This window comes from Camelus dromedarius, chromosome 19, assembly GCF_036321535.1.
Source record: "Camelus dromedarius isolate mCamDro1 chromosome 19, mCamDro1.pat, whole genome shotgun sequence".
NCBI classification, from domain to species: Eukaryota; Metazoa; Chordata; class Mammalia; order Artiodactyla; family Camelidae; genus Camelus; species Camelus dromedarius.
Genome location: NC_087454.1, coordinates 7,145,303 through 7,158,165, shown reverse-complemented (window position 1 = coordinate 7,158,165; position 12,863 = coordinate 7,145,303). Strand labels below are relative to the sequence as shown.

Below are 12,863 nucleotides of genomic sequence, written 5' to 3'. Positions count from 1 at the left end.
CGAAGGTCACCAGCATGGAGAAGGTCAAAATAAACCACATCAGAATGTTACCACTTACAGAGTACACTTTTTAGAAGTGATGTGGTTCCTAATATGTGATACACTCAGCTGCTGGTGAAGCATACTTCTAAATCTGTTTTCCTCCATTTTTACCCTGACAAACAGAATTTTGTATACTCAGACTCTGCTTCTTTCTTAGAAGAGGTTCCTATGCTCCTCATTCCAACCTCAGTCCTAGTTTTGGGTGTTCACCATATCCTTCATAAAATGGCCAAGTCCAATGAGCAACTGAAGACTATATTAGGAGATAATCAGAGCTAACTCTGGATTTAAACTACTATTGTTAACCTAATGGTTGGCCAAAGGAAACTGGAAGCCACTATAATGATTTAGAATCTTAAAATAAATATTTTAAAATGTTGTTAAATCTGGCCAAGAGGTAAGCTACTTTTACACTTACTCTGTGGTTCCCAGAGCTAATTTTTTTTAAATACCCATTGATGAGCTAAGCTAGTCATTAACAGATACAAATATATATTCTTAAATCCTTATTTTTCATTTTACTGCAATAAACATAATTGATACAACATTTTGAAATATTAACAGTGGATAAATACAAGGAAAGTCATAAGCAAGATAAAGGGGTCTATCTCAAAATTCAACTGAATTCTGAAATGGTCTTTATGTCAGTGTAGGTTTTCAGAACTAAAAACATGTTCCTGACCTGCAACCATCATGTAAGGTCAGTCTGCTCCAAGTTAAATGACCACAGATTAAAACTGAAGACACCATAAATCAATACAGAATCTCTATTAATTTTATAGTTTCCACATTCAAGGTAACCAGTGTCTTTAAAGTCAACCTTGTGGTATAAAATCTCCCTATATTTTTTTCTATGAATATCTGAATTCCATATAATACCAGATTTTATAATATCTTTGTATTATATATACACGTATGTATGTAACATAACAAGACAGGTTATATTTGTAAAATACTCTTCATACTCTTAACCAGTTTGACATAATGTATTTTGAAATACTAATGTTCTGTCAAAATTAGGTGTCTTATACATTTTCAAGAATTAAACCCTAAGAGTTTTTTAGTTTTTTTCCCTGAGAAGCAGGCGCTGAAGAGTCACCAAAATGTAACTGAAATCTTTTTCTTGTAAACACTAATCTTTAAAGAGTATTTTTAAAATTCAGAACTCAAGGTATAAGCATGTCCACATTAACCAAACCGGAAGTTTCTTCACAAAGCAAACCAACAAATTTGATTAAAAAGTATGAGTATTATTGCTTTTTATAAACAGAAATTGATATTATAATGTAGTTAAGTCAGATTCCCTCTTGATAGCCTTGACATACGAAGGGAAGTACACAAAATTATCAAATGTCACAGAAGCGGCGGCTTGAGGCCAGAGGGTGGGAAGGAGACAGACAAAAGGAAATAGCAAAGGGAGGACAAACACGGTTAAAGCAAAAAATGCTTAGAATGCACTTGGTCCAGCCGGTGACCTACTGTCATCTACTTAATAAAGCCAAAAAAAATTTAACAGTTGAAGCAAACAGGGGATTCAAGCCCTGCATTCGATGTGAGGTCTGCCAGAAAGAAAAAGAGCTAAACCAGAAAAAGATCTAAACAGCAAATAGCAGGGTGCGTGCGTGTGTATGGGGGGGGTGGGGTAGGGAATTAAGGCTAACTGTACTCAAGTCTCAGCACTAAAGCAATTCCGCGCGTACTACAGAAGCAGGGCAGTCGCAGAGAGGGAAGCGGGGGTCATGGATTCTCCCCCAGCGATTCAGGAGCCTCGGAGCGCCGGGGGGCTCGGGTGACCGGCGTCGCGCCCCTAGAACAGGCACGGAGCGGATCCTATTAACACTCTCTGGGCCGGGACTTGGGACCTCGAGCTCCCGAGAGGAGCGCGCACGGAGGTGAGGCGGAGAGGAGCGCTCCCCTCCGCGGGAGGGCGAAGGGAGGCGAGGGGCGGCACCGCATCCCGGTCCCCACCCCAGGCGCATCAATTACCCGTGAGGTTCCTCAGCACCGTCCCATGGGCCCAGAGGCTCAGGACCTGCTGCACCGACAGGTTGATCATGGAGTGGTCGCCACCCTCCGCCTTCATCTTCCCCGGGGGTCGCCCGCCGCCCTCTCCTCGGGCGCCGGGCGGCGGCTGCGAGGCTCCGCGGCCGGCGGCGGGTGCTCGGTTCCTCCAGGCCGCCGCCGCCGCCAGGGGAGGCTTCGGGGCACCGGGCTGGGCGCTGCTGTTGCCGCCGACGGGCCTCCGGGGGGGGCCGCTCAGCGCGTCTCCCAGGCAGCCCCCTCCCCGCCGGGGAGACATTGAGGACGGCGGACGGGGGAGGGGAGGGGGCCGGGCGCTGTCCTCGCGCGGCCCCCGAGCGAGGACTCGGGGCGGAGGAGGCAGCTGCCGCTCCCTCTCAGGGGAAGCACGGCGACGCGGGGACCGGGCACGCGAGGCGGCCGAGGTCACGCCGGGAGGCCCGGGGTGATGGGCAGCCGGCAGGTGCCGCCCCCGACGGGGCCCAGCTCATCACCACGAGAGGACGAGAAGACCCAGGACTCCGAAGAGGTTGCGGCGGAGGCGGCGGCGGCGGAACCTGCCGCCAACCTGCCCACCCTCCAGCCACCGACACTCGAGGAACCGCCCCCTCCACCCGCGGCCGCCGGCGGGCCGCTTGTGCGCGCGCGCGCGCGCGCACGATCCCCCGCCTTCCCCCAAATCCACGGAGCCGCTGCGCATGCTCACTCTACCCCATCCTGCGACCCGTCGCCCTCCGACAGCCGGCCGGCCCCAAGCCCTCCTCCTCCCTCTCCTCTCGCGCGCGAGCTCGCGCGGCTGACGGTGCCGAGCGTCGGCCCGCAGTGGGGCGGAGGAAAGCGCGGCCTACGTCACTAGCGCCACCGCCGGGCTTCGCTTTTGATTGGGTGCTCCGAGGGACCCACCTCCACGCTCTCTCCTCCCTCCCGCCCCCAGGCCGGGGGCGCGCGCCCGGCGGGGGGTTGGGTAGCGGGGCTCGCTGGCGTCCGACGGGGCGGAAGCTCGAGGACTGAAAGTGCTGAAGAGAGGTGCAAAACTCTGTCAGATGGATTCTTTGACAGTTCAAATCTTTGGCTTCGAAGGAAATACTTGGGGTAAAGAGGTTTGAATACAACTTGTTTTTTAAAGGTGTAAATATCTCAACATTTTACATTTATCAGTTTTCGGGGTTGGGTCTTTTGGTTTTTTGGTTGTTTTTTTTTTTTGACTCAGACGACCTAGCACTACTTGCAAAATATATTTGAAAGACATTAAAACGGAAATAGACCCGCTTTATCCATCCAGTCCTTCCCACAGCAAGAACTTGGGCCTCCCGTGGTCCCAGCGTACGAAGTCACCTGGAGACCCAGGGCTCTGCAGGCGTCCTATACCCCAGGGCCATCTCTGTGTCCAGCCCTTTTTTCGTTGCAGTACTCTTTTTGTCTAAATTGTAGAAGTCTTCGTTATTTCCCCCCCTAGGGCTTAAACTAGATCTCTCTTCCCGTGGTTTGCTGCCCTTTATGTCCAGCGTTAGCCCCAGGAGCTGTCTAAAATCTAACCACAACTCCTCCTTGGAGAGTGAGACCTTTTATCTTGAAAAATAAAAATTAAGTTTTGGCAATAACAAAATAAGCACCAGTCAGCGCTCCCCCCCCCCCATCCTTTTTCAACCTCTTTACCATCTGAAAAGAAAATCTGCAGAGGGCAGCGAAGTTCATGCTGTAGCTAAATTATCAGGTACATTTGGCAAAATGCAAAAGGGTTGAATCACCTGTAAAACCTTGCTCTTGGTGACCACCTTAAAAATAACTATATATACACAAATATATGCATTTATATATGTATGTATTGTCTGACGGCACAACACAGAGGGAAAGGGAAAACTTTGTATCATTAATAGGAACTGAGTCAAAACTGGTAATGTGGGGCTTATTTTCCTCCTAGGACATAGAATTAATTAGATCTTAATTTAAGATTATAGAATAGCAGACTTAAAAGAGGCTTTACCATTTGTGGTCTGAAAATAAATGTATATGTAACTTGTGGGTTGTGAGTTAGGTTTTATTTGGGGGTAAAATGAGGACTATAGCCGGGTAGACCAAGTCTCAGGTTGCTCTGAGGAACTGCTTGGAGGAGGCAGGGGAGAATCAGTATCATACATGATTTTAGTGAAGGGGGAATACGTGTACTCAAGCACACGTTTTGGTAGAGGCTTGCTGCTAGTCTTGAGGAGCAGGTGTCTCCCTTTATGATTTTACTGCTTTTCTAGATATGAGAAGAGGCAAGAAATTGGGCTCATAAAATCTTCTGAAAGTACTTATCTGAAAGCCTGTTTTGCTAGTTTTTCCCAGATTGCAGAGTGCCTCATTCCTCACCTCCTCCGTGAACTCCTTTCAAGGTGTGTTGAAGGTCAGCGAATGCAGTGGCTAGTGACTTCATTCTGGCGCCACATGGCAAGCAACAATTTTTAGTTGGCACATTTTTCTAATTAATTTTATTTTACAGATAGGGGAAAATGTACAAAATTAAGTGATTTGACGCAGGTGACACCACTTCAGAGCCCAATTTCTGAATTGCTGGTTCTGGATAGAGAGAAGTAGGTTACCTAATGATTACCAATGGGAGATTTGACATGATATTAGTGTTATTAGAGAATATGACTACATTCAATGAAGATTGCATAGTAAACTCTCTGAGCAGCAGCTCATTAAACTCTTGCTCAGGAACTTTTAGTTTACCTGGAATTATTGGGGTTTGTATCATTACACACTTCTATTTAAAACATGATAGCCTACATTTAAAATATTCAGAACCTGGGACAGAGCTTAGCACATGGTGTTCAACAAATATTTGTTGAAGGAATAATTGAGTAAACTTTATAGAAAAGTCAGCATTTTTCTTGTTTCACGTAATTTTTTAAAAAATGGGACCTAAGTGTTGATTTCTCAGGAAACAGTAAGACACAGCAAGGAAGTCCCAAGTTGATAATGCACTTTAAAAAAAATTTTATTTTGAAGTATAGCTGATTTACAGTGTTGTGTTAGTTTCTGGTGTATAGCATAGTGATTCAGTTCTTTTTCATATTCTTTTCCATTACGGTTTATTACAGGATATTGAATATAGTTCCCTGTGCTTTACAGTAGGACCTTGTTGTTTACCTATTTTTATATATAGTAGATTGAATCTGCAAATCTCAAACTCCAAATTTATACCTCCCCACTCCGGTTCCCCTTTGGCAACCCTGTTTGTTTTCTGTCTGTGAGTCTGTTTCTGGTTTGTAAATAAGTTCATTTGTATCGTATTTTAGATTCCACATATAAGTGATACCTTATGATATTTGTCTTTTTCTTTTTGACTTACTTCATTCACTTAGTATGATAATCCAATAATGCACTTTGATAACCAGACAACTTTTTCCCAGCTTTTCAGTTCAGTTCAATAAGCATTTATTTGGCATCTATTATCCGTAATAAAGTTCTATGTCAGATGTTATCTACAGGATTTGAAGATTAGTAATCTCTACTCTCTAGGCTAATACTTTGCAAAGTTTGCCTTGAAAAAGCAAATGAACCCATTGTGTTGGAAGCCTTTATTCTTAAGTGGATTGAACATTTCTCAGCAGCCAGTTAAGAAACCTCAAAATGAATTAATGTGGGTGGAGTTTGTGTAATTTTTTTCCTTGCAGATTTTTGATATTGAGTTAATACACCAATCATATTCTTACCAGAAATCAGAGAACACCCCAAATAAATCTGAGGTCTCTTTCAGCCCTGTGTCCTTGATTTTGAAACAACAGTTCACAAAGAGTTCCTGACTTGTTTCTTCCACACAAGTGTGGGAACACCCGTAAGTCTTAGGAATCCTATTAATTGTGCAAAGAGGGCCCACAAGAAAGCTTTTAAAATCAATTAGAATATAAAATGATATTGATCCTTTGAGAAAAACATTAACTATTGAGGACATCTTTTCCTCCACTTTATCATCTTTCTTTCTTGCTGTATGGTACTTTATCAGAGTCACATTACATAGACAACCTAATTTCATCTTGCTACACATTGCAGCAGTTTCAAACCCTGAGTGGCGGGGTAGGTTCAATAGATTCATTGTCTGAAAAATATGATTTGAATACTGCTTCCATTACTTAACTAGCTTTTAAATGGGGATAATAATAGTACCTTTTCAGATTTTTGATGTCCTTGAAACAATAGTAATAATCAACACAAAGCTCTTTCCTCCTGTGAGACCTTGTGCCAAGTACTATATATCAGCTCATTTAATTTTCACAAGGATGGGCTGAAACTCCACAACACTGTTAGACTAATTTTTCTTCAAAATCCATGCACAAAACCACACTTCTGCCCAAATCTTGTTTGTATAAACACATACACACAGACATACAGGCACACATACATACACAAAGAAAATGAAAGCACTGTTGGTTGTTTTTTGATGAAGAAAATAAAATTCGGTTGGAGGAAATGACAGAAATGAAAGGAAGAAAGAGTCATATATATTACTTTCAATTATGTACTGCTTTGAAACTTACATGCCGAAGTGTTTTACCGAACACCTATTAGAGTCAAGGGACATTTCCACCACGGTGAATCAGAGAAACCAGGTATGTCATGTTTTGTCTCCCAGTAAGACATGGCACACCTAGGGCCCAAGCTACCATTATGGGGCTGCTGGGGGATCCAGCCCTGCCCAAGAGGGCGGGGTGCTGCTCTCTATTGGCAGTGGGATGTGACCTCCACCCACAGTCACAGAGGTCGGGGCATGTTTGAGATTGAAGGACAAATAGGTAACTGCCAGTGCCTCCAGCTCCAATTTCCACCATATTCTTGTTGCTTTCCCTCTACCTGTGCATACAAACCACCCACCTCCCAATTTCCGCTAGCTACTGCCCCCCATAATGTAACTCCTTGTTTATTATCCCAAACCTTAAAAAAAAAAAGAATACATGACATTTGAACTCTAAGAATTTATACTTTGAAACCTGAATGTGAGTGTGAAGAAAAAGTCTCTGCTAAAATCACACACACACACACACACACACACACACACACACACACACACACACACAAAATCCTGTATTTGGCAATTTAGGAGACTCAGTTTTCCCCCTAAAACCCAGTGTCTGAAAATCTCCCTGCGTCCAATCTCTTCATGTTATGGATGAACAGCCAAATACAAAACACATAAAATAGTGTGTTGATTAAATGCCTCTTGTAGCTTCATGGTACAGTCCATGCTAAATTCAGTTCTTAAAGTATTTAGTTGTTGAACTAAACATCAAGAAACATTATGTGTCGAGCAAAATTTGGGAAATGGTATTTCATTGTATTTTTGTTAGCAATTTTCTGATTATAAGTGAGGTTACACAATTTTTTCAGTGTGTAGGAACATTTGGATCACCTTTTACAGGGACTTTTGCCCATTTTTCTTTTGGGTAATTTATCTTTCAAAAACTTACATGTAAGAGCTTTTAAGTATTTAACAAATTAACGATTTGTGACATGCATTGTGTAAATCTTTTCCAGTTTGTCAGTAGCTTTTTAGCTTGAACAAAACTTTTTGGTCATGTAGAAATTTCTAATATTTATGTTGTCAGTCTTTTCTTTTATGGTATCTAAGTCTTCTTCCAGGCTTTAAAATGTCTTTCCCTCTCTCAGATTTTTTTTTAAGTCTAATATCTTTTCTAAAAATTTTATGGATGTTTTTGTTTACACCTTTAGTCCACTTGGAATTTTTTTTAATGTAAGGCGTTTAGTAGAAATCTAATTTTGTTTTCCCAGATGGCTACTGAGTTGTCCCAAAACATTTATTGAATAATCCATCATTTTCCCACTGACCTAAAGTACCAGCTATATCATGTACAAAATTTCTATATATACTGGGATTTATTTCTGGACTTTCATTTCTTCTCCATCTATCTGTCCACATGTCAGCACCACACTCTTTATTTTCCTTAACTGTACAGTATGCTTCAGTAACTGCTGAGATAGGTCTCCCTTTTTTTATTCCTCATTTTCAGTTTTCTTCCTGATTAATCTTGAATGTATATTGTTACAGAGGAGCTTTAAAATCAGCTTCCTAATTCTAAAAATATTACTGGTTATATTTTCACAGAACTCATGTTACATTTATAAATAAATTTAGAGGATATTGAGAACTTGCAATGTCTTATTTTATTAAGAAATTTGGTTTTGAAAAGTTGTTGAATATAAGTCTTTTTAACACCTATGGGTATGACCATGTGATTCTTTGTTTTGTTCTAGATACATGGAAATTATATTCAAATATTTCCTAATACATTTTCTTTGAGTTCCTGGAGTTAATGCCACTTGGCCATGATCTCTTATTCTTTTAATATACTACTTGACCCCACATCTCAATCTTTTGTTAGAATTGTGTCATCAATATTGTGAGTTGCAGTGAAGGGGCGTTTGACTGAAAAGGGACAGCTCAGGGAGGTTTGGGGAGTAAATGGAATTGTTCTGTATTTTCATTGTGGTGATGCGCACATGAATGTATATATGCATTAAAATTCATTAAAATGTACACAAAAAGTTCAATTTGAGCAAATGTTAAAATACAATTTTTTAAATTAATGAAACTGAGGAGTTTCAGGTATTTCTCATTTATCCTATAGTTGACTGTGGCTGAGAGTGGCCGTCTTTCTTGGTTTTATAGGTACCTGATATTTTCTCTTGGGTGCCCAAAGAATTATTTCATCTGTGATTTTACTAGGATGCATTTCGGAATTGACCGTTTTGAATCAGTATTTTTCCTGACATGTTATAGGTTTAACTCTTCGTTTATTCCTCCAAAGTCCATTCTTCAAATTGTCTTTTTGAGTATTTTTCCCCTTCCATTTGTTTTGGTCTCTTCTTCAGAGACACTAAGTGAATATGTATTGGATCTTATTTGTCGATCATCCTTAACTGTCATTTCTTTTTAACAGTCTATTTAGACTGTTTGGGCTTCAGTTTGCTCACTAATTAATCAATTATAGGACATTGATCCTGCCCTTCGTGCCGTTCCCTGTGTTTGCAGAAGAGTCCATTGTCCTTTATGCCACTTCCGCTGGCCCTTCACTTTGGATTTCTCTTCTTCTTTCCAAATTCTGCCGGCTCATGTGTCCTCTCCTTCTGTTGTCTTGACAAACATTCTCCAAGCTCTTATAGCTCCACTTCAAGCTCTATGTATCATCAGTTTTTTAGAGTCCAGGTCTATATTATTATGTCAGGAAGACCGTTTATCAGCAGGTCACCCTGTCTCTCTCTGAAGTCCCCACCATTATATAATATATGTGCGTACTCAGTAAACATATTACATATATACATATGGATATATACACATACACACAATGTAAGTGTGCACTCAGTTACAAACATGTATATATATGTTCCATTAATGATGAGGAAATTAAAAGAATAGGATAGGATGATTCAGAGCCTTCCTCATAGCCAAGGTCATGTGACCCAATTCCAAGTTTGAGAAAAGGTTGTACCAACTAGGGCACGCAGCTCCTTCTCTTAGTTTCTTCATCACTCCTGATAACCAGCGGAATGGAAGACAGTGTCTTAAAATTGAATTAACAGATATTGATTGAGCGAGGACTGAGTTGAGCAGTGGTTGAACAGATGTCATCTCTCAGGAATAGGCCCAGAACTCTGTGCAACCAACAAATTGCACAACAAAATGCAACTTCCTCTCTGCAACCAGGGTGCATTTCTTGCCTCTCAGAGTCTGGCCTCCAAGGGAGCCTCCTCTTTTATTTCAACCTCCTTATATTTGTCCTGGATTTCCAAGCTCAAATAAAGTGCAGATTAGTATTTCACTGTGAAATACAGTACAAAAATGCAGTAGAAGGATGAATAAAGACTAATTTAGTCCAGGGTGAATATTAGGCAGTGAAAAAATTCACAGTTCATGTGTACTAAGAGGCCCATTTAAAAAGATCTCATTTTAAGCGAAGTGCCTTTTTGTTAATGATCCCCCTTTTTTGTCGGTCTGGAAAGTCTGAGAAAGTTAAAGTGGGGACAAATTAAAGATGACCTTTTTTCCCTTTGTCCTTCTTCCTTTCTGAAAGTCTGAACGTGATGTAAATAGATTATTAATCACTTTGAAATCATTGTTTATGCCTTTCTATTCTTTTAAGTATTTGAAAAACAAGGCCATTTCCTTCTCATGCATACTGAGTTCTAAGATATGAGGAGGGAAAAATAAAGCCATGTATTTAAATGTACTTACTTAGAAATTGCTAAGAGGACCTCAGTTGGAAATTCACCAGTAAAAATTCCATCATTGGTTCACTGAGTAGCCAGTTAGGGCTTAACTGTTTGAATATCTGGGAAAAGACTGATATATAATACATAATTCAAAAAACTTTTGTCAAAAGGCTTGCCTCATTTGAAGTCATCAAGCATTTATGCCAATAAGATTGATGTTCTGTTTGAAATAAGAATGTTTTCTTTCACATTGGGTATTTAAGACTTCTTTGATAAGTATTTAGCACACTTTTTAAAAATGCCCTCAGTGATGCTGATGTTTATAATTTAAGGGTGGATTTGGCATTTGGAAATAGTCAGGAATTGCTTGGTGTCATGTCAGTTGAGCGACCACCCAGGGAAGCTATGACTTTTGATCAAAAATGAGGTGTGTCCTAAGTGGTAAAACCTTTGTGTAGTTTGGAACTCTCTGGTTTGGGAGAAAATTAAAATGTATTTGAAATAATGGCAACACCATTAGAATAAGAATCTACCTTCCAGAGCATACCCTTCTCTGAAGGGTGATATCAATTTGGAATTATAAATGGTAGTAAGTCTTTGAAGTATGTAGTCTATTACTTTATGGTCACATCTCTCAAAATCTTTCATTTGCACTGGATTTGGTCTTTGATGAAGATGTATATCATCTCCAAATTCTTTAATCTCCCTCTCTCTCTGGAGATTTTATTTATTTGCTATGTTTAAGTATGCACACAAAACTCCTATTTAAAAAGAAACAATAACAACAACATTTACTTCACCATATGCATGGTTTATCTAGGATCATCTTTCCTTTCTTCCACACCAAATTGTTAAAAGAAAAACATAATATATGGCAACATGTAACTGAGCTCTTCCAATGGGGCGGACATTATGCTAAGCATTTTTCATGCCATAATGCTAAGCACTGCCCCCACATAAAGAGAGTGTTAGTATCCTCACTTTAAAGATGAGGTGACCAAGAATATTAGTTTGCTGGAACTGCCATAACAAAGTACCACGAACTGGGTGGCTTAAAACAACAGAAATGATTTCTCACAGTTCTGGAGGCTATAAGTCCAAAATCAAGGTGTCTGCAGGGCTGTACTCTCTCAGGGTTCTAGGAGAAAATCTGTTGTGTGCCTGTCTCTTAACTTATGGTATTGCCAGTCATCCTTAGCTTTCCTTGGTTGAAACCGCATAATAACCCCAGTCTCTGACTGCATCTTCACATGGGCATCTTCCCTGTGTGTGTCTCTCTCTGTGTCCTTTCCTCTTCTTATTAAGGACATCAGTCATACTGGATTAAGGGCCCACCCTGCTGTAGTGTAACCTCGTCTTCACTAATTACATCTGCAACAACCCTATTTCTAAATTAGGTCACACTCTGAGGTTCTCGGAAGGATGTGAACTTGGGGAGTTGCTATTCAATCCAGTGCATGGAGACGAAGGTCAACTTCTGTGCGTTAAGTTGTCAAGTCTGGGTGGAGCCAGGGTTCAGGTCATGTTGCCGTCAGAGCCTGTCCTCCTAACCACTGCGTGATTCTGCACGTGTCCACCGGCCTATCACCTCATGGCTCCTTCCCTCCATTACCTCTGTGACCTGGTTTCTAGTCCCACATCACTGTTAACGCATCTCCTAAAGATCCTCATCATCTTGCTTATGCAGCTTCTTTTGGTACTGGTGACAGCCTCCTCCTCCTTAACCACTCTGCTGCCTTAATTCTCTGGCCACACTATGTCTCACTTACATCCCAGGCCGCATGTTCCCTCTTGCACTGGCTCATTTTACTAGTGCTATGCCCTCAATGTTGGTGCTTCTCAGGTCTCATTTCTCTGTTCTTTCCTCCACATTCCTTCTTTCAGGAATCACCCTCATTCTCTTGGCTTCAGCTGTAACTTCTGTGTCATTGACTAAGTCCACATCAGCCTACTTCTCCTGGCTGCCCTCTTCCCTAAGCTCCAGCCTCATACCTCCCAACTCCTTTAGCCGGAAGTTCTGCCATCCCTCTAGCTCAGCTTGCTCAAGATAGTTTTCTGCCTTGAAAAGCTCTTATCCATCCTCCCTATTTGAGATGATGCTGTCCCAGTCCATGCCCTCATTGTCTCCTGGAAGGATCACTACAGCAATGCCTAGTTACCTTGCCAGGCTTCAGTCTCCACCCATCCAATGCATCTTTCACAACCTTGCATAACTAATCTCCCCAAACCCAGTTTTCATCCTGTAATTCCTCTACTCAGCTATTCCCTGTGTTCTTCATGTTTAAAATCCTTTGCTCTTTTTCCACCACGCTCACCCAGTATCATTTCCTATGGCTTCTAATGCTAGTAAGATGAATTGCTTCTCTGCAAAACTGGGTGTATTCTCATCTCCATACTTTGGCTTATGTTGTCTCCTTAGCCATTTATCCTTTCAAATGCCATCTCTTCCTTCAGGTCCCAAATCAAATCCCACCTCTTCAGGAAGTTCTCTCTGACCATCTCAGCTTCAGTTCATTCCAGTGGAGCCCCAAGAAGAGAATGACAGAAAAGTTGTCAGAAATGCAAGCTGTTCTCTCTCTCTCCCTCTCTCT

At 41.5% G+C, this 12,863-nt stretch overlaps 2 protein-coding genes across 2 annotated transcripts in view; one reads left to right on the top strand and one right to left on the bottom strand.

The window, feature by feature from the left end:
- The window catches only part of TMEM170B (transmembrane protein 170B), a 28,878-nt gene extending 26,187 nt beyond the window's left edge, over nt 1–2,691 (bottom strand). The window contains exon 1 of the mRNA XM_031435196.2: nt 2,029–2,691. Coding sequence (XP_031291056.2) covers nt 2,029–2,341 — 313 coding nt within the window. The 5' untranslated portion in view covers nt 2,342–2,691. The remainder of the gene's footprint in view (nt 1–2,028) is intronic.
- A 362-nt stretch (nt 2,692–3,053) lies between these two features.
- The window catches only part of NEDD9 (neural precursor cell expressed, developmentally down-regulated 9), a 264,118-nt gene continuing 254,308 nt past the window's right edge, over nt 3,054–12,863 (top strand). Inside the window, exon 1 of the mRNA XM_010995812.3 lies at nt 3,054–3,153. The gene's annotated coding sequence lies outside the window, so the exon portion shown is untranslated. The remainder of the gene's footprint in view (nt 3,154–12,863) is intronic.